At 39.8% G+C, this 21,502-nt stretch overlaps 1 protein-coding gene across 4 annotated transcripts in view; it reads right to left on the bottom strand.

Moving 5' to 3' along the window:
• Positions 1-21,502, bottom strand: part of itpkb (inositol-trisphosphate 3-kinase B) — a 30,912-nt gene that overhangs the window by 2,195 nt on the left and 7,215 nt on the right. For 2 of the 4 annotated variants that reach the window (XM_078942880.1, XM_020714464.3), the window contains 10 exons: positions 15,407-15,580; positions 14,873-15,023; positions 13,833-14,102; positions 12,755-13,672; positions 2,986-3,085; positions 2,743-2,780; positions 2,496-2,671; positions 1,824-2,028; positions 1,011-1,112; positions 168-239 (listed from right to left, as the gene is read on the bottom strand). In XM_078942880.1, coding sequence (XP_078799006.1) covers positions 168-239; positions 1,011-1,112; positions 1,824-2,028; positions 2,496-2,671; positions 2,743-2,780; positions 2,986-3,085; positions 12,755-13,672; positions 13,833-14,102; positions 14,873-15,023; positions 15,407-15,453 — 2,079 coding nt within the window. In that variant the 5' untranslated portion in view covers positions 15,454-15,580. Of the gene's footprint in view, positions 1-167; positions 240-1,010; positions 1,113-1,823; positions 2,029-2,495; positions 2,672-2,742; positions 2,781-2,985; positions 3,086-12,754; positions 13,673-13,832; positions 14,103-14,872; positions 15,024-15,406; positions 15,581-19,043; positions 19,421-21,502 lie in introns of those variants that run through there. The other 2 variants (XM_004083858.5, XM_011491893.4) reach the window with 2 other exon arrangements.

Raw genomic sequence — 21,502 nt, 5'->3', positions numbered from 1 at the left:
TACAAGTTCAAAATGTAAAAGCTGTTTTCACTTCAAATGCATTTAGTGGACATTTCACAGGGCTTTTCAAAAAATCTCCAGAAACCAAAAGAACAATTTCCTTTTAGAACTTAATTTTTACGTACAATAAAAATGAAGTTATGGAATCTATAAAACGCTTTCCTTACCTCATGAGATTTAAAGAAGGGGGAGACTTCCAGAATCGCTCGGATTTCCTTTAGCCTACTCAGGTACAGTTTCTAAAAAAAATCAATTAAAAATAAAATTAATAAAATGAAAATGAAATGTAGTAAAATAAAAGCATTTAAATTAAATTTAAAATTAGCAAAAGATAAACATTTTCAAGAATTTCAAGAGGCCTTGTGGTAACTTTTAAAAATAGACCCACAGTAAAACGGTGTACAAAACTTTAAAGATAAATACATAAAATTCGGGGTTCCAAATAGGAAGACCCGCTCCGAAAAACAGAATCCCATAAAAATTCACAGAGAAATAAACAGCAGTTCCTCAGTCATTGCTCTGATACATTTTTTAACGTGTTGTTAATCCTAATTTTTTTCATTATATTTTAGGTTTCATTGATTCAGGTTATAGGCTGACCAATCAGAGGCCTCAATTAGAGCATGTGGTCTCACGTCCATTGACAGAGTCTCCCAAGGCTGCTTTCAAGTGGTAGAGGTGTGGCCTTCCAACAAGCTCACTCCTGATTGGCGAGGTTGGTTACCAGAAATGGTGACTCAGACCGACTCAATCCAGTCACTGCTTACTGACGTATCTGACTCCAACATAGCAATGTCCGTATTGCGGAAAAAAATGGCGACTGAAATGACTTCATTTTGTTGGAGCTGATAGTAAACCGTTTTCACTCAGTCCAGTTCCCGTATACAGTCAATGAGTAGGACACTTGTTTTTAAGTTACTGTTCCTTCTGTGTGCTTCCAATTCTCAAATCCAATTTTCATTGGAAACTCAGACACAAACCCTTGGTAAACTACGCTAAAAACAACTCACCACGATGTCCTTGTTTCCTTTCACAAATTCTCGGAAGGCTGCAGTCACCTGCTCTCTCGTCTTTGTCTTCTTAAAGTCTCTGTTGACTGTCCCGTCCTCTTTCTGTAGAACACAGGAGAGGCCACCGGGCAGTCAAAACAAAACCCAATGTAGATTCATCTGCACTATAAATTAGTTTACTCAAAGTCTTGTTTCTGTTTTCATGATGTTTCAGGCTCCAGGGTCCAAAAGAGGAGAAAGGGAAAAAACAAAACAAAAGGCAGGAGATGGAGGAACAGGAGAGCACTGTGGAAAGCATGGGGGAGGACGCATTTTTAGCCAATAAGCTAAAACAGGAACAGTGTGTTTATGGCCTGAAAGTCTGAAAAAACCCTCAAAAGTTTCCATTCATAAACGTTTTGACTGAACGGATCTATTCTGTTATATTTATGAACACATGAATAGAAGCAGGTTAGAGTTCAGGTTTGCCGGCCAATTTAGGTTGGAGTGTCCACTCATTCGAAAACGGACTCCCACGTCTGTTTCTGGGGGATAACCCCTTGGTGTCATGGCAACCGAGCACCGGGAGGTAGTGAATGCCCATATTTAGCCGAAAAGAACAAAGAGTTTAGTGAGTGTGTGTCAGAACCATTTGCTTAGGCCCATACAGCTGCTGCTGGCAGGCCTTGTGTATAGTAAAGTAACAGAGACACTTCAGTGGAAGTTTCCAGGCAAAACAGGAAGTTTAATAATGTCCCTGAAAAGAGTTCCGTGGATGAACGATGGGAGGAAAAGCGGGAAAGGGGAATGCACACACTTTTCTTTTTGCCTCACCTTGACTCCCTCTATCCTGAATCCCAGGGTAGCTGTCGAGCTCAGGGTCTCTCTCCACTGCATGTACCTCGGCTTGGTGACAGCTTTCCTCTCGTTTTCCTCTGGCGTGGGGGCTTCGGGGTCAACCTCCACCATTTTCTGATACATATCCGGCCTTGGGGAAGGCTTCTTACGCGCTTTGGTCAGCTCTTCTTCAAGGTAGGTCCTTAAAGGAAACGGAGATGGGAACAAATACATTTCTATTCATTCTAATTGAAATGCTTCATAGCTGCTCTATTAAAAAAGAAAACAGATTTAAACTTTACGTTGTAAGACCCACTCTGATAAAAATTGTGTTCTTGTGTCATTTTCTCATGATGGAGGACATATATAAAGAAAAATAAGCTCAAAATGGCATTTCTAAATATTCCTTAATTCAACTAGATCCATGTACATCATGGAACAGATGGATGAAGGGAAGTGGGGGCAGGCTTACTCCATGCCAACAGTCCCACCAACATCTTAGAGGTACATTTCTGATGAACTACTGCTGCTTTATTCTCTAAGGTTTTGGCTAAAAACAACATAATCAAAATTAAAAGGCCACTGGGAAGGCTCTTATAATAGTTCAAAAGAGGATTGGAGTGGAGCTTTGAGCTGAAAGATTACGCTGGAAGAACATCGTTTCCTCACCTTATTCCCATCTTACAGTCCATCACACATGGGAAATCAAACTCAGCCAGCAGGTCTTCCATCTGGTTGTACTTCTGTCCATCCTTCTCCACGTCTCCATGGTAACCAGGGACATATGGACGGAGCACGTCCTTCATCAGCAGGGACAAACAGCGCTGCTCACATTCACAGTGTTTCTGAAAAACAAGGCAAAAGTTGTACCCATTTTCACTCAAGCGAAAAGCAGAGACGTTTTGGGCCGTCTTACCTTCAAGATGCGTCCGTTTGCTCCCGCCTTGAAACTCCCTGCAGAAAAAGAAACAGATTTACTGCATGGCAGCTGCAGGACGCATTTGAAGCATTAAGGTTTACAGCAATGCTGGATGTTTACATGCTTTTATCATCAATTTTATGCATCGCTGCAAAAGTTTATATTGTTTTCAAATGAAAAAAAAAATGCTTCACAACAGATTGGGAAAGTATGAACCCACATGTTTGTGTGCAAACACACCTGCATGTCCCGCCAGTTGAATCCAGGGGTATTTCTTCTTGAAGGACATAACAAAGGGCGACCAGTGAACCATGTTCTTTATTTTTTTCCATGACTTGTGCTACAAAACACACAAAGACACAAAGCGGTTACCCATGAACTCCTGTATATTTTATCCTTTCACTTCATCATGGCAGCTCGGAAAAAATTAACTTATTCTGATTATAGCAGTTCGGAATTCAAAAACCCATTAGGTAAAACATGTTGGTTCTTTTTTTAATTTGTTTCTTTCCTTTTTATATCCATGGAGGAAACCCTAGAGGGACAAAGTTAAACCTCGATCACCTAATGAGATCAGATAACTTTAACCACATAACTTGAACAATAACCACAGAAGAGCAAAACTGCTGTCAAATGGTTCATTTATGTTCATCAAGGGGAAAGTCACTGTGAAGTTTGGCTGCCCCTCTACACAAAAAGAAAAACACACAGCTAAAAGAAAAACTACCTTTTGGACTCTTTTAAGTGTATTCAGTTCATCCTGGGAGGAATTTTACATGGGATCTGGTCTTACCCCTCTCAGAGGGCTTCCTTTAAAGGATAAAACTCTGTAGTGCATGGCAGGAGCTCAAACATGCAGATATATGTGCCTCCAGACAACAACATGGTGGTGGGGAGACTTTGCACCACAGCATAACTGTGTCATTACCCTTCGCTTGAGGTGTGAGTGATTGAATAAAACCCTTACAGAATAACAGCAGTTAAAGTCAGCTTTTATTTCATCCCTAAATTAATTTGTGTGAACTAAGGGAATTTTGCACACAAAAAAAAGAACATGAGACATTTTAAGCGTTTTAAAATGCAATACCAATGATGACCACTAGGTGCTCACAACAAGCCCAAACAGTGACAGTGATGAAAATGTTTTCCTGACAGTGAAAAAAAATAATTCCCATCATCCATCTGTTTACACTCTCTCCTCCTAGTTGACAGCCCCTTCACACCCATCCTCATATTAGCGGTGCAACGAAAATGGCGAGCAACATTAGATCCAGAAGCCAGCAAGATGGGAAATTTGCCAGAAAAGCAAATGAAGACGTAGTCATTGTCTACAAGTGGATGGCAAATGGTGTATTCTTGTATTGCACTTTTCTATACCTTCCTCGAAGGCACAACGCACTTTATATTCACAGTCCAGTTCACACATTCACAAACTGATGGCAGCAACCTACGGGGTTCAGTGTCTTGCCCAAGGACACTTCAACACACGGGCGGGCAAGGCAGTAATCAAACCTGCAATCTTCCGATCAGAGGTTGACCACACTAACGCTGCATCACGTCCGTCCGTGGTAGCATCAGAATTGTGGCCTGCCCTGCTTATTTTGTATGTAACAAACGCTCTTATTTTAGTCTTCATCGTATTTTTTTGTCTGCTCCTGATTCACAGCAATTCGAAGAAGAAGAAATACTGAAAAATGCCCTTTTGAGATTAATTTTCTTTATATTCTCCATCATCCAAAAAATTCCACACAAAAAACAAGAAAACAAAACACAGTTTTTATTGGGTCTTTAAATAATGTAATGAGTTAAACTTGACTTCTAAAACATTAGATGCATCATGAAAACTAAAAAAAAATCTGTTTAACTAGATAAATGCTTAGAATGTACTTTTTAGCTTTTACCCCAAAAGTTGAGGGGGAAAATATATATTTGTTTGCAGATTTTTTTTTAAATATGGAAAAAGACCATAAAGTTCATATAGCTATTTTTGTTTTTTTAACTTTTATAGAAATGCACTCAATTATACATGACAAAAACACATGCAGCCGTTGTTTGATTTCTATAAAGCCATGTACGTCTGGAAGAGCTAATGCACTGGAATGTACAAGCTCGCTTAAACCTATAGGGAACAAAGTTTTCAACATTATGGTTTTCTACACAAACACTGATGATTGATTAAAGCGATTCAGGTAATAGTTTATTTTTCTGTGATCCTTCACATCCTCATCCTTCTAAACATGTTAACAGCAAAAGAAATGCGAGCTTTCCTGGTTTAAACCCTGTTCTCGGGACCTTTTAGCAGCAGGAGATAAATGTCTTTAAAACAATGTGGACACACACGCGTGCGCACACACACACAGCTGGGAATCCCTGACTTTGTGGGACAGCCTTGTTTTTTTGCCTTTTTGTTAAGATTAACAAAGCCCTGAGTTGGGGTTGCCCCTGGTAACACACACAAGCACTCACCAACACACATGTGTAGACACAACGCTCACCAAAAGCTCTCCCTGTCCCTGGCAAGAACACTCTGCACTGTGGGAGTCCTGCCACACACAGACACTCATTCACAAAGGGAGGCACGCTCAGTGTTCTGCTTCAACATGTGAATGTTTCCATCTCAGTCAGATCCAGTCCCTCCACATTCCCAGCTCTTCTACTTCATAAGACTTTATTTGTACACATTTGTGAGTAATTAACTGTAAAGGAATTGTTGGAGAGCAATTGCAATTCTGTGGAAGGAGTAAAAATCCTCTTGATGAAGAATTTCACTTGCAAGAACAAAATGTTATGCAGTTTTTTAATTAAAAAATGTTTTTAAAACAAAAGAATCAAATTTCTTTTTTAAACGTCCTGCAAGACTCACAAAGCTCCAGCAGATACTATGGAAGAAGGGTTAACAGTTCCAGGCTGCGTTCTATGCCAGCAGCATTACATCACATGGAAAAATTCCTTACTTGGTTGAAACAATACTTGGCTGTGCAACTTATGGGCAGAAAAGCCTGCAAATCACTAATCGTCTGCTAAAAACCAAAACCCTTAGGATTTTGAGGAGTCTTCAAAAAGAGCAACTGAAGCTTTGTGTCTTGTGATCTCAGTGATTAAATATGATCTCACTTTCCGAAAACGTCCTATCGTCCATAAGCAGAAATAATATTATGCCTGCAAACAACTAGAGAGGAGAAGAAGAGTAGCAGCAGGAGGAGGCCATAGGAGAGGACCATAGAAGGAGACTTATTACCCAGGTCACATCATCTGGACCTGACAGAAGTTCATCAGCTGATAGCATGACTATCTTTGGTTAGATTAAGACCCACAAAGCTCAGTCTAAAGCAGTGATGGGTCACATGAGAGATTTTTCTCTCTCTCTTTTTCTCAGAGATCTGAAGGGAAAAAACGAGACCTTTCAAAAAGATTCACATGTGTGAAAACCACACAATGGAAACTAATTAAAAGTAAGATTAGCCCCACTGCATCATCGTTGTATAATTTAGATTATTTTTTGGAGATTATTTCTCCAAAAACTGCAGGTTAATCTACTTCTGGTTACATAAAAAACAATTATTTCTTTGTAAATAATAAAAAAAAATCATACAATAAATAGCAGTGGAAAAAATTACAGCTTTTAACAAACATTCCGGTTTTTTACAAGTTAGCAAGAAACTAAAACAAGGTTTAGCTTTGACGGGTCGCCAAGGTGAACCCTTTGTTTGCTCGAATTGCCATCTGTCACCAGTGCTGCTCTGACATCATGTGAGCTACAAAAAACATAAGTATGCACGCTCTTAAGTGGCAGCCGTTAAATAAAGTGTTGCTGCTTGTAGAGATTAGGATTCACAGGAAAACATAAAAGGCCTGTAATTATTACAGATATTTTCCATGTAATATAAACAATTTCAATAAAATCCGAAGTGAAGCCGTCAAACCAGAACTGCAGCTACACAGAAAAACAATCTGCTGTGGCGAGTGGCTGACATGAAAGTTCCTGCACAGGCGGACGGTACCTTGGGCCGATTGTTGCGGCGCTGGATGATAGTAAGGACGAAGATGGCTCCGACTGAAATGACAATGCTCCATATTGAACACAGCCAAGTGTACCACATCGTGCTGGACAAACAACAACCACCACGACCTGTCCAGAGTCTGTCTAAGCTGAAAAACCAGACACTTCAGGCTCCTCTTTCTATCCTCCCCGTGATTTACCCCTGTGTGCTTGTGGGCATTGGATGGTTAAAACAATTGTGGGATATTTGATTGGCAAAACAGTGGGTAAACAATCTGGACATGCAAATTTCCCCATCAGGTCCAGGCCTCAGGGGAAAGACACGTATGCGTGAGTTGGGGAGAAACTGATTAAATAACAACCTTGCAGACAAGTAGAGCAACATCTTTTTATGAGTTTGGAATACAGAAAAAATTGTACTCGATAAATAAACAAAAAGAACTAACCATCTTGTGAGCAGCAACCCTCCTGTACCAGAAAATTTGTCTGCATTTGAATCTGGTGAACTCTGAGCGCACAAACAAACCCAGATAATCCCATCAGTTTGGGAATGTTGTTGCTACAAAGTCAATAAAATTGGAGACATCCCACAAAAATAGAGAACTCCAAAAAAACAACATGATCATTTTTGCACACAACATCAGAATCTATTTCAAGAATAATCAGTAGATGAACCAAGGAATCAATCTCATCAGTAAACCTGCTGAGCGACAAAATAATCAAGCTTTGCAGCAATGTTATCAGTATTTCCATATGGATTATTATTCTTTTTTAATCTAAACCCCCTTAAACACAAGCTTATTCCATTTTTTTTGACATACTTCCCTATCTCTGTTCCCAGACCGGCTGGATGACATGAGGAAAGCAGGAGAAACAGTAAAGTTTCCATTGAGACAGAGAGAGAGGAAATAGTAAGTGAAGGAACTTCTTGTAGACAGGAAATTGGGGGGGGGGGGTTGCCGCTTGCCTCAGCGACAGTATTTTCCACATCCGCCATTGAGTACAAACAAAGAAAAAGGCCTTGCCCTCTGTAAACAACAGATACAGCACAGAGTTTACAAAAAAGGCCAAGGAACAGAATCGATGTGTCCCTCAAATAACCATCTGTGCAAATACATTTTGTTTTCCTCCTTTCTGAATGCAAAATATGCAATTATTTGCTTTTTTGGAAGAATCAGAAATACTTAAATTGTGCTAAAACTCATTTCACAGGCGCATAAATATCACCATTTTATGTGCAGCTTCTTGGGTAACATTTTCCAAAATAAAACTCAGGGCAAAGGGTAACTAAAACGGGGGAAACACTGATGCTGATGTTTTTTTAGAGGAGAAGCACCGAGGAAACAACAAGCCTGCTATCACTCACCACAAGGTCTCCTTGCAGATACAAATAGTGTGAAACTATCTTGTCTGCAAAGTTTAGACCAACACCAACACCACAAGCAGTCAACAGAAGCTAAATTAGACTGGGGAGAAGGTGATGCAAGCAAAACAACCTCCTTAGGTAAGCGGGTTAAATCACCTAGCAACCAAAAGGCCAATGGAAACTTTAAAAAAAAAGGGAGATCTGAAAGTAAAAGGGTTGCACAGTTGTGGCTTTTTGTTTGAGTGATTTGTATCTACTGTCAGATAAGGAAACTTTTTCCAAATTGAGGTCAGTATGGAACACTGGCCGTGTATCTGCCTTTCAATCTAGACTTGACTCTGCAACACTGCTTCGGGAGGTTTCGCTGCATGCTGATCAACTTATAAAAGTGTGTCCACTTCAGACATGCCATCAAAGCAAACACAACCCTCCATCCATTACATGCATCTGCAGACTGTGCAGGAGATGCAACCAAAGTCCGCTTCTCCTTTGGGTTTTTTTTTTGCCGCCACTATCAGGGTTTCCCCCAAAGCTGCGGATCCAAAACTGAGAACCGAAATGCCAGGGTGACCTGACCCCCCCAACACACCTTGATTCCAAAGGGAAACACAAACAAGCACATGCACGCACAAATCCTGCAAATAAAGAGCTGACCGGTGTTTCCCTTCTCACAGTAAACGAAGCAGCAGCTGCAGCAACTAGCATCCACACATGGGCAAGACCCACACTCAGAAACTTGCAGTCTTCAGCACACATGTACTGTACAGCTGTGAGAGGGAAACTCTGTTTGACGTCACCAGGTTGCTAGGCAACTTGCCGCCGCGGTGGTAAGATTTTCCACTGCAGTAAAAAAAAAAAGGTGTGCGTTTGTGTGTGCGAATATTTCAAGATGATATAGTTCTGTTACAAAGTTGGACACACAATAACTGCATTTTGTTTTTGTCTTTTCTTTGTTTTACATCCAAACCTGAAATCTTCGCCTCACTTTAGGAGATCAGATCAGGCGGACTGGCACATGGTGGACACAGAGAGCTAGATTATTGCTAGGTCAGTGCGTGGCCACATTTGCAAGAAACAGATAAAGAATGTAGGATTCAAACGAATGGGATGCATCCTTTCATGTTTGCACATTGTGCATGATTCAGCTAACTAAAGTTTATTTTAATGTGTGCAGAGGGAGTGGCCCTTAAGTCACAGTTTACATTGACAGCAGCGTGCGTTTAATCCTTTTTCCAAATGTGTGTATTTGCAGTGTTTGCTTGTAGAAGTGATTTGATGATGTCTTAAGTGCCTCACCCCAGTTAAAACGGGTCGGAAAACGCGGATGTTTCCCATTTTTGCACCCACTGCAGAAGGCATAGAGAACATTGCAATCCACATCACCAAAAGGGCGACTTTCAAAAGTCTTGCCTCACTTCCCTTTTACTGCTGCTTCTGTTCGAACTCGGTTTCCACAGTGGAAAATAAAAGCTGAAACATGACGCAGGCGTTTTCTCAAAGCCAATGACTTGCACAACTTTTAAAAAATGGCAAAAATATCAAAACCATTTAAGAAACTCATATAAAGCCCAAAGAATTTATGCGAAAGGAAATGAGGGATTCTGCCAAGATGAAAATGTGCTTGAGCTGTTAGCCGAGGCCTGCAGGTGTTATCACGACCGCGATGAAGAGAACATGTCACTGCAAAGAGAACTGCAGGCTTTCCAAAGTGAGGCAACACACAAGCTCATTCATTATGCGTCTGCACTGCAGAGCAAGACTTGCTCTAAACTTCTTTGACTCTTCGTTTTGCAGAGTGACATCCAGGCTCTGCAGCCTTTAAACACAAAAGTGTTTATGTGTTGTCTTCCTCGATGTGTTTCCCCAGAATTTCTTCTTTCTAGTTCGAACCATGCACACACCTTTAGGCTTGCTATTCCTGACATCCACGCTCTACAACACTTGTCTCCCATCGTTTTGCATTTGAGGGAATGTCTCAGGTTTCATTTGAGGCTATGTTGCCAAAAAGGAGCTCACAAAAAAGAAAAAAAGACTAAGAAACGGCAGCCTTTGAATCCCATCTTGCACAAAAAAAAGCACATGTTTGATAGCAGTACCTATTTTATATTCCACAGAACGCAACTGAAAACTTTGGAAAAAAAAACAGTACTGATGCCAATCTGCAGCAGGTGTCTATGCTGACAATTATTTGCAACAAGAAAACAGCATGAAAACATAGAAAATGAGTTTGTGTTTATGTTTTTCCTTTGTACAGCCAGAGAAATTCTTTTTAAATGTATTTAAAAATGAAAACATATTGTTTACTTGGGTAAGTATTAGAAATGTAGGTCTCAAAACATTTTTGGCTTCTAAACTGTCTTCTTACATATCATCACTTTATTTAACAAAATCTGGTTCATTCTAAGTATAAAAAAAACTTTCTTCTTTTGGAAGGCATATTTTGGTGCCAGAGTCACACTTTTTCCTCCTAAAAAACCTCCAGGGCTTTATTATTGAAGACCTACTCTGATGAAAGCGGTGTTTTTCACATGTTCTTATGGCATATTTCTGATGATGGAGGACATATATAAAGAAAATTAAGCTATTTCTGAGTATTTCTTTGTTCAAATCGTTTTAAATCAGGTGCAGAAAAAAAAATGCTGTTGGGATAAATATTGTATTTGTGATGTCAAAAATACATTCTGATGCATCGCTTGTAGACAAACAGATCCATGTACGTCTTTGTTTTCCTCGTCTTAGCTGGAATCTGGATCAAAACTGTACTGCTGGATAGCTCCAATATAACTCGCCTTTTATGTCGCATTGGTAATATTTGGTTGGTGGTGGGAGGGGTTGTAAGCTAGCGGAAGAGTGTGTAAACAGGGAGTTTTCAGCTTTGGGAGGCAGTGAGGGGGCGGGGTTTCTCTCCAGTAGCCCCGCCCACAAATCAGAGATGAATGGCCAATGAACTACTGCTGCAGAAACTATGTCCTAGAAAACAACATGTTTTTCGGATTCTGGTTAAAACGGCATCATCCTAATTAAGAGACCCCTGGGAACACTTTTGCAATAGATCAAAATATGATTGGAGTGAAACTTTAAAATAAAATCTCCAGTAACATTTTAGAAGAGGATTTATGCGTCTTTTATTGTCATGTGCGGCGCATTCACACAGCTTTGTCTTCTCGGCGTTTTCTGCCAGTTTACCTCCTTCTGTCTTCCTTTCACAGCATCACTCCTCCTCCTCGCTCTCCCTATCCTCCCTCCTACACGCCTCCCACACAAGCCAGCGTGCTTTATGTGTTTCTGCAAGTCTGCCTTCAGTACACATGCATCCAGTTTGCTTATGGGGCAGATCAGGACGAGTAATTTGCCATAGAGCAGAAAGTAAATACATGTTTGACAACTTCTTTACTGCAATGATGCAATTCCTGCTTCTAGTAACAACTAACAAGAACAGTCAAGTCACTTGACTCTCTTCCTTTGAACAGATGATAGAAAAACAAACAAATACAGAACAAATAATAAGTGGAAACATGCAAAGAGCAATTCAGGCACTATTCAAATCTATCGGACAGACTCATTTAAGCAAATATCTTGCAATCTGTGCCACCCGTAGGGCCGGGGATGTTGGTTTTGGGGGTAAGTAATTTGAGAACATATGCAGGGAATTAAAATTTATACTTTCCTAAGAGTCTGTTGGGCTAGTGTAGTTTGAAACAAGGGCTTATGCAATCTTCGTCAAACCGTGTTTCAAAGCAGAAGTTAGATGGCCTTCTGAACTTTCTCTGGCTACAAAAGCCTTCCACCCACTCATCTACACACACACACACACACACGTGCACAAGCGCACACACATGCACACACTCTTTGCACCCAAACAGGCCTCAGCCTTGTCTTTGAACAGTATCCAAACACAGTGTCGTAGAACGGCAAATCATCTACAATAATTACAGCCGTAAAGGCTCTCCGGACATTCAGGTGGGAGCTTACATTAAAGGTTTCCTCAAGTCAAATAGCTCTTTGCCTGGGGTCTGAACCCGTTTGATATAGGAACTTCTAGAAACATGCACAGGCACATTCAGACACAGAAACGAAGAAAATTATGAGATGTTTAAGAAGGACTGTTGTATTTTCCACAAGCGTATCCTCTCACACCTTAATAAAACACTTCTATCCTCACAAAACGACTAGCCAATAATAATTGAACGTAGGTGGTTCAGTGGGATTTGTTTTTTCCTGTTAAAGGCGGATTTCACTGAACAGATCAGTCACAAGAAAAGAAACACTTTATAAAGGAGATTCAAAATAGGCATTAAAACAAGCAAATATGAAAGAAAACGAAGATAAAATCTGAACGTTTTTCTAAAATATACTAAAATTATAAACAAAAATACTATAAAATTAACAAATTTTATTTTTAACAAAATTTTAAAACAAATAATTTATTTTTATATTACAAGATTTACTAACTTGTTGCCAATATAGATTGCAAGCAACATTGACTTGAAAGAAAGACGTGTTTAGGTTATGGTAAGCTTGGTTTTTTGGTTTTAACATCCCAGCATCTGAGTGCAGAGCCAACATGTAAGGCGGCAGCTCTAAGAGTTTATTTTATGAAACATTCAGGTGCACAAAAACCTCTGGAATTTGGGTTTACTTACTGCTTTCTGGGAACTTAGGAGTGCAGGGTTGAGAAGGCGCTCTCCTTTCTCTGGATCACTGGAAATATCGTCCTCTGACTCCTCCCATGAAGAAGAAAAACCAGCTGATGAAGCAGATGAGGAAGACAGCTTCCTGAGCGAGCGCGTTGAAGTGTTTGGAACGGGGCTGGTGGAGCGGGATGATGGTCGATCCGAGCCCGGGCTTTCTGTAGCTTGAGGCAGGCTCTCCAAACCGTGGTCAGTTATTATCACAGCGGGGATGGAGGAAGGCATGGACGAGGAGTGGTTGGAGGACATGTCCTGCAAGCCGGGGCAGCTCTCTGTGCTGTGGACCTGAGGCAAAGCGATGCCATTCGGGTCGGCCTCCGATGCCTTCTCCTCTGTCTGGAGCAGCACTTTGGGGCAAAATCTGTCCTGTTTTCCATCGTTTACTTCTCCATCTGTCCGTTGTCTTTCATCTTTCAACATGAACTTGTTTTCAACATCCCATTTGTCTTTTTCTATATTTACTTCTTGAAGTACTTCTCCCACTTTTATCTCTCCATCTATTTTATCTTTTTCCAATGCGTTCGGGGACGCTTGGACAAAGGGATATTCGGTAGAATGAGTATGTACTGCTGTTTCTGAACAGCAGCTGTTTTGGTCCATGGATGTTTTGTTTTCTGTTCTTGTTCTAGCTTCCTTCCCGCCTTCGTCCTTCGCTCCTTCCTCCATTTGTTGTCCATTCGGAACAACAGACTGAGCTTTAGCCTCTTGGAGGTGGGTCACTGGACATTCGGGACCTGTGTTACTTTGGTCGGGGTCCGAAAGGAGCAGGCTTCGTCTTGGAGACCGAGGGCTGCGTTGAAGCTCACCTTTGAGCACCTGGGCACGAATCCCAGAAATATGGGCTTCAAATATGCCCACTTTCCCTCTGACCTGAAGGAGACACAGATGATCTGCTTACAGCCAACATAGGGTTAAAAAGAAATACCCTAAGTGAACTGATAAAAAATAGGTAACAAGAAAGACATCACATTTTAAAATGTGGAGAAAATTTCATTTTTAGGTTATATTTATAGAAAAAAAAATTAATTACCTCGACGTTCTGGAGCTCTTTGTGGATCTGCTCCAACTGTGTCTGGCGTCTAATATCCTCTCGCTTCTCTTCTCTTCTCGCCTCCCCCCCACTCTCCTCCTCCCCGCCCTCTTCCCCTGGATTTTCGCCGCTCAGGCATCGGACTCGCTGGCCCACGTAGGCTCCGAGGCGGTCTGGACTGCGCGGTGAGGGGGAGCGGGCCCGAGGTGAGGGTGACAGAAAGGAGGGAGGAGGAAAGACGAAGGCGTGGCCCAAGGATCGGGGGCTAGTCTGAGAGCAACAAACGTTATAAAGATGGGGGGACATTGACAAGCTTGGGATTAATACTGTTATTTCTAGGTATTATTTTTTTTAAACTGGGGAACAAGACACACCAGCTGCTTTCTCGCATAAGTAGATAAACAACATTTATAAACAATGAGCTTATTATTTGTTTTAAAACTAGTCTAAAACTTTTTAAAAAAGTTTCAATTAGGGGGTCTACGAAGGGGGGGGGGGGGGGGGGGGGGGGCAGCCAGCCCCCATCAGCAAAAAGCTTTGCCCCACACTTGCCCACCCAGTTTTTGAGTCAATACTAGTGTCATCATTGAAAAAGATTAAGAAATACAATTTCTTTAAGCATGGCAAAAATAACAACAGCAATATTTTTTAAATGAAATTGGAAAAAAATAACAATGATAAAACTATTAGAATTACGTATTTATGATCCTTTCATTTCAGTTCCTTCCACACCGGTATTTTCCCACCCTTCCAAAGTCTTCTGCCCCCCCCATATAAAATGTTCTGGCTGCCCCCCTGGTTTGAATTGATTTACCAGTATACAAGTTTCAACTCTCTATGTTTTAAAATGACAACAAAATATGTTCACTTGTCATTTCTTAATATGAATCTTTTACTCTACTTTGTTTTAGTAACTAATCTGCACTTTAGCTGCGAGGTTGTAGAAAAACATTTGCTACAAAAGCTTGAGCAGTAAAGTTTTTTCATTAAAAAACTACACACTACACTGCTCTCTGAGCAGGCGTGCTAACGCGGCTCACCTTGGGGCTTGTCGGCGAATAGAGACCACCACCCAGAAACTGGCAGTAGGTGCCCCGATCTGGAACTGGGAGCACAGGGCGGGCGACAGGGCTAGTTCTGGTTCGAGAGGTGGCGCTAGAGGAGCCTGGCTGAGCCTGAAACTGATTACTGCTGCACAGAAGGAAACAATGTGAATGTTGACATGCGTTTGAAAAGACTGCAAGAGTTTTTAGAAAGGTTACTAACGGGTAATACAAGGTTCCTTATACACAAGTAAAGGAAGCAGAACTAATGATGAACAAAATAAATACAAGTGCAAGATGACTCCAAAACTGCATTACATCTAATTTACTATTTGTGGGGAGAAATACTCAAACTTTGGCTTAAACAATCAGGATAATCAAAACAATGTGACTTTGTGTGACTTGAATGCAGCTAAAAGGACAATTTATTCTTTCAAGCTGTGTTAAAAGCCTTTCTGGTCTAACAGCTTCTCAGCTAGAAAGCTGAATTTTCACCAAACATACCCAGAGAGAGACAAGCAACAAACTCACCTGTTCATAACTCCAATGGTGTTCAATTCCAGAGCAGAGGCTGCCATCCCCACGGCCGGGCCCGGGGCTCTGAGTGCTGGCTACACATCTGCTAATCTCCGCTGAAGCTCCAGGGAGGTCTGCAGAGTGCCTGTCAGAGGTTCCTCTGCATGCAGGCGGCAGCAGCAGCACAATCTGGAGGATAAAAAACACTTTTACTCTTTATAACAAGCTGACATTGACCAGCAGGGAAAGATGTTGAAGCTTGAATGCTCCTTATGTGCTGCACAAGAAATCCCTCCAGCAGTGCCACTGTTTTAACATGATCACAAATGAGACATGGACTTGAAATATAACAAACAAAACTTTTTCTTTTTTAAATTATAGGAGTGAGGTTAAGAAAAAACATGATTAAGAAAAAAATGTAGGCTTCCTATAGGTATATATGCGAAAAATTTCTTTAAACATGCTAGGTTTCACAGGGATCTGTTAGTAGTAAGTTGTTCATGTCCAAAGTTTATCCTCTTGAAACACGCAACTATTCTCATTTTTGCTGCAGCACCAAACACTTGTTTTACCATAACCTCTTGAGACCCGAGCTCTTGTTTGATACACCTTTTTTATTTCGTAGTCGTAAAAAATAACCACCGTGTGATGTCCTCCTATGTGGAAACCGGGTCTCAAGAGGTTAAGAGGATTAAGCAAAGTTCTTTTGTGAGGAAATAAAAGAAGAAAGGTAAAAATTGGGGATAAACAAAAGAAGAATTTTGTATTCTTTACAAGCAGATAATGATCTGCAATGACATTACCCGCGTGATCTTTTGTTAAAACTGCAACAAGCAAATTCAACATCAATGGATCCCTGTCACTTAAGGTTATTAAATGTTCCCTTAAATTAATCATTTGTATTTTGGGCATTTAAATTAGCATTTGATTAGCACTACTTGGCCCCAAATTTTCAATCTGTGCACACAAACTAGCATTTTCTACACACAAACTGGTATTTCTGTGCACCAACTAGTATTTTGTTGGAATAAATTAGAACTTTTTGCTAGGAAATTAGCAAAATGTGCACACACTAGTATTTTGTGAGCACAAATTAGCATTTTGTTGGCACAAATTAGCACTTTGTGGACACAAACTAGCATTTTGTGAACACAAATAAGCATTTTGTTGGCACGAATTAGCCCTTTTTGCAAACAGATTAGCATTTTGTAAACAAACTAGTATTTTGTGTGCACAAATTAGCATTTTGTTGGTGCAAATTAGTACTTTGTGCACACAAACTAGTTACACAATACTAATTTGTGGTCATACATTATTAATTTGATGGAGCAATTTATTATTATATTTTTTAAATTCATGTCCAGGGCTCTGTAATTGAGAGATGATTAGGAAATTAGCAGGGTGAATCAGACGTCTGAAACGCAGGTCTGTCTGTGGGGAAGTTCAGACACTTGAATAATGGGCTGTGCTATCATGTCATACTGTGGAATAAGCGATGCAAATAAGCCTGGCAGAGCAGCGGGAGTTACCAGCTGCTACACGAAGCATAGTGGTCACCTGCACAACATGAGCAGCAAGAAACATCTCATTTTCAACTAACTTTTTTTTGTTGTCACTCCCTTTTAGGAGCAACATTCATTAAAGTATGTGTTATATAAAGCTTGCAGTTCACGGATGAGTGATCATGAAAAGATTGTCAGTGTCTTGGTGTCTGGGAGAGCAAGGCAGTCATTCCTGCTGTGCAGAGCTGTGAATAATCGGAGAACAAATTTTCCTTTTGGCCCTATAGCATTTCCAACAGACAGTAATCATCTTTGAAATGAATTTCTGGCTCAAATTGAACTCAGCGTTCACATCAGGAAGTTCCAGGCAGGGTCGTGGCCCGTGTTCTGACTCCAGTGAGGAAATACATCAAGTTTTAAGCCACGGGGTAAACATGGGATTTCCTTAATGGGGAGTGACGCACTAAGCAAGAAGCAGAAAATGATCAGAAATACCTCCCTGACTCTGAAGTGGTTTTCTAGTAACACATTTAAACAGCACAATAACTTTGCTGTTTCTGAAGCCCTAACATGTGCAAAGTTTCAGATGAAATGACCCAAAGCGATTGCAGAAGATTAAGTAGGTTCAAAAAAGAAAAAAAGAGGGCAGAGACCGATTAAGCTGGATGGAAAGAAGTGTGTAAGGTTTTTTTTTTTTGGTTCAGTTGACTGATACAAGTCTGTCATGCAGAAGCGGGACATTTGTTTTGTGAAACTGTGGAGAGTGGAGTGAAACATCCTTCTTACAAAGAGTTTTTATTTTATTTTATTTTCCACTGGGTTTGCTGAAACATTTTGCTTATCTACAGGACCAAGGTTCCCAGCTTTAATGAAAACATTTCTTGAAAAATCAAGGTCTGATGTTTCCACAAGACTATGCGAGAGATGTTTAAATTTGCAAGAGACTTCAACCAGCAGAAGAGACTTAAATCAAGTTTCCTCCTTAAATACTATCCCAAAAAAATGCCGTAGAAGCTAATCAAAGTTGCATAAAATCCTAAAACTCTTCTGTTTTTGGACTTCAACACCTCAAAGGGTGCCTCTGTTTCAGCGAAGCCTACTTTGTCAGAGTGAGTGGGATTTTGTGAGCTTTTAAAAAGTCTGTTTGCCTACATAGGTGGGCACTGAGCCCACAGAGATGCTAGGAAAAGACAGCTGCTATGGACATGCAGAGAGATGCTGCTGCTGCTGCTGCTGCTGCTGCTGGTTTAGTTGTTATTAGACAGCTGACTGAAGAACTAATGGGTTAAATCAGATTAGAACGCCTCATCTGCACTGTAAGACTTTTTATTTTATTCATACTGATAAGATCCAAATTCTCTGTGTTCGGAAAGTACTAAGTCGTAAATTTTAATGACTAATAAATGAGATACATTGAATTTTTTTTTCAAGTAAATGGAATAAGCTGTAGTTTCTCTTGAACAGATTTTAGAAAAAAATAATTAAATGAATGAACATAAATTTCGAAAACAACTATATTTTGGTGTCAAGCACTCCAAACAAAAACATTTAACATTTTATTTCTTTCAAATGCCTTTTTTTTCTTAAATTAACTGATCGTTTTAATCCAAAATTAATGAATTGCACAGTTTTTTTTAACCACAGTGTGATTGTGTTGAAGTTATTTTAAAGTTAGTGAATCCTAGTGCTAAATGAGTTTGAGTAGTTTCAAAATAGTTTCCAGATTTCCTGCAAAACCAAACAATTTTCTAAACTAAGATAACCTTTGGGTATTTCAGTTCAAACAGGATCTGGCAAATCTACATTTATGTGTAATAATTTGCAGTTGATTGGCAAACACTTCTACCCACCAAAAAAAAAAAAAAAAAAAAAAAACGGAGACTGCTAGACGTGAAAACATAACAGGAGTCTTTGATCACAACACATCAACATGCAGAAGGACGTCTTCTCACAGGAGGCTTGGAGAGGAAACGCGTCCCTTTAAAATTCCTCTCATAGCTTCTCTCTTAAGGATGTCTGGGTTTTTTTTTCTTCTTCTTCCTTGGCAGCTGTCAACGCTGCCTCCAGCCTGAGAGTTGAAGCGTAATACGCAACTAATAACGTGTTTCAACGAAGTTTGCTGTCATGAGAGCGAGCTGGGGTGATCTTACCTCAGCCTGGTCCTCTCTGGCGCGTTTTGAGCCCCAGTTCGACGCGCACAAATGTCAGAGGCGAACTTCACTTTCTTGTTTCTGTTTTTCTTTTTTATATACTGCTTCACTCCAAGTTGCTGAGGGGAAGATGGTCTGTGGTCGGCGCTTTAGTCCATCTGCTTCCTTGAACAAACCAGACAGTGAAGAACTTCCAGGCTCCTCGGTTCTCTTGAAGCTTTGCCCCCAGGACGGAGAGATTTTTGGGGGAGATGTTACTTATCACGCGTCGCTCGACACCTCTGTTGAATGTGTGGGTTGTAATGCGTTGTGGTTGTGTGTGTGTGTGTGTGTCTGTTTGCTATGCCGCAGGCTGCAGCACCGCCCTCTCCCTCCCTCCCTTTTTAAAGCCTCGGTTCATTGGCGAGAGAGAGAGAGAGAGAGCGAGAGAGAGAGAGAACCATAAACTGTAACTGAAAAAGTCAGCGCGCGCGCGCTTGATCTGAAACGCACGTGCAGTTAGGGAAACCCTCTCTACTCACACAGGCGCGCGCGTAAAAGGGTAACGGTGACTAGTAAAAAACCAAAAAGTAAAAACAAATTAGTGAGTGTAAGCAAACTCAATTATCGTTACTTTAAAGATATTTTACTCAAAAAAGTTATATCTACTGTATTTATTGGAGTATAAGTCGCACGTTTTTGCATAGTTTGTCCAGGGGTACCACATACTCAGGAACGAATTAAATGTAATTATTAAAAAAAAAAAAAACTAATTGGTTTTTTTCTTTTCCCACTAACAACCACTAGAGGACACTGTAGGTGTGCACCAGTATTTGCTATTGACACCAATGCAGAAGAAGAAGCAACGGGCTTGCAATTCAAAGTGATTCAAAGAGTTTAGTTGATGTGTTTGTATGTTCTTGGTGCCATGGTTATCTAAATACCGTATTTTCCGGACTATAAGTCGCACCGGAGTATAAGTCGCACCAGCCCAAAAATGCATTATAAAGTAGAAAAAAACACAGATAAGTCGCACTGCACTATAAGTCGCATTTTAACTTTCACAACCTTATATGACACAATCATAGCAGACTGTTCTAATAATTTCACAGTAATTTTTTCTCAAACTTATTTATTTATTCCTTTCATGAAGCATCATTGGCTAACTAATACTCTGTTTTCATCCTGTATTTGTAGAAACAGTTGTCATTTTTATTGCATTTCTGAATCTATGAAATCATTGGAAAATAGAATATTATGTTGTTAGCCTTCAAGATCTTACTGTAAAAAAAAGTTTGCTGATTCTCTGAGTCACTTAACATACTCTTAACACTTAACATACCTCATACATCAAATTGACCCAGAAGCATCATCTCTGTTCCTCACAAATGAACATAACAGGAGGGTTAACAATGTATTTATTTCAATTTATTTCTAATATAAGTCGCTGCGGAGTATAAGTCGCACCCCTTGCCAAACTATGAAAAAAAGTGCGACTTATAGTCCGGAAAATACGGTAATTGTATTTGTTGCACTAATATACTATATTTCTCCAACGTTTCATGAAGTACATTATGGTAACGGTAGTGAAGTGCAAAAATTCAGACTACTGTTGTTATCTATTCCAGTATTAGGATTTGCATTACAAGATGAAATGTCCATCCTTGGACCCGTATTTTGTTAAGTACATTACTCACAAAAGTGCAACTTATACTCCAGTGCAACTTATATATGATTATTTTCTTTATTGTGCATTTTTTGTGTGTCTGCGACTTATACTCAGGAGCTATTTAGTCCAAACAATATGGTAATAATGTGGTAATACCATTTCATAAAATTGTATAGGATCAACTATTTTTTTTAAAACTTTTACTTGTGCACAATTGTGATGAAAAACCAGTACACTTACAGAACATAATTTCAATAGGTTGTATCTGTCTGGAATTTATCATTTGTTCTTGGGATGCTTAAAAATGTAGTCACATTATCGGAGTCTGAAAATACCTGAATAAAAAGGGATGCATCATGACCAGCCAGTGTAAAAGGTTTCTGCACTATAGTTTGAGTATTTTTTTATGCCAATTTTTGACTATAGAATCAGAATGCAACGTTGATTTGCAACAATATTTTTGAAATCTTTGAAATGGATGACTTTGCATCTTCATTGCAGTGGTGACATAAAAGCCAATTTAACACTAATAACTATTAACTCCCCACTCTTTTCATGCAATAAAACGAGCTCTACTTGACCTTAGTTAATAATCACAATACTTAATGAATCAAAAGTAACTTAAGAGTGTCTTTGTTAATATAAATAAAATATTCATGAATAAGACACATTTGATTGTTTGAAAAATGTGTCATAATTTTTTTTTTTTTTTTTTTTACATGGCGTATCCTCTGGAGTGTCATCAATTACCGCCATGGGTACACAAACCACTTTTTTGAGAATCACTGATCAAAACATATAAAATCAATAA

This window comes from Oryzias latipes, chromosome 24, assembly GCF_053564925.1.
Source record: "Oryzias latipes strain Hd-rR chromosome 24, Olatipes_Hd-rR_3.1".
In the NCBI taxonomy this organism is placed as follows: domain Eukaryota; kingdom Metazoa; phylum Chordata; class Actinopteri; order Beloniformes; family Adrianichthyidae; genus Oryzias; species Oryzias latipes.
This window is presented reverse-complemented; position numbering and strand designations above follow the sequence as displayed.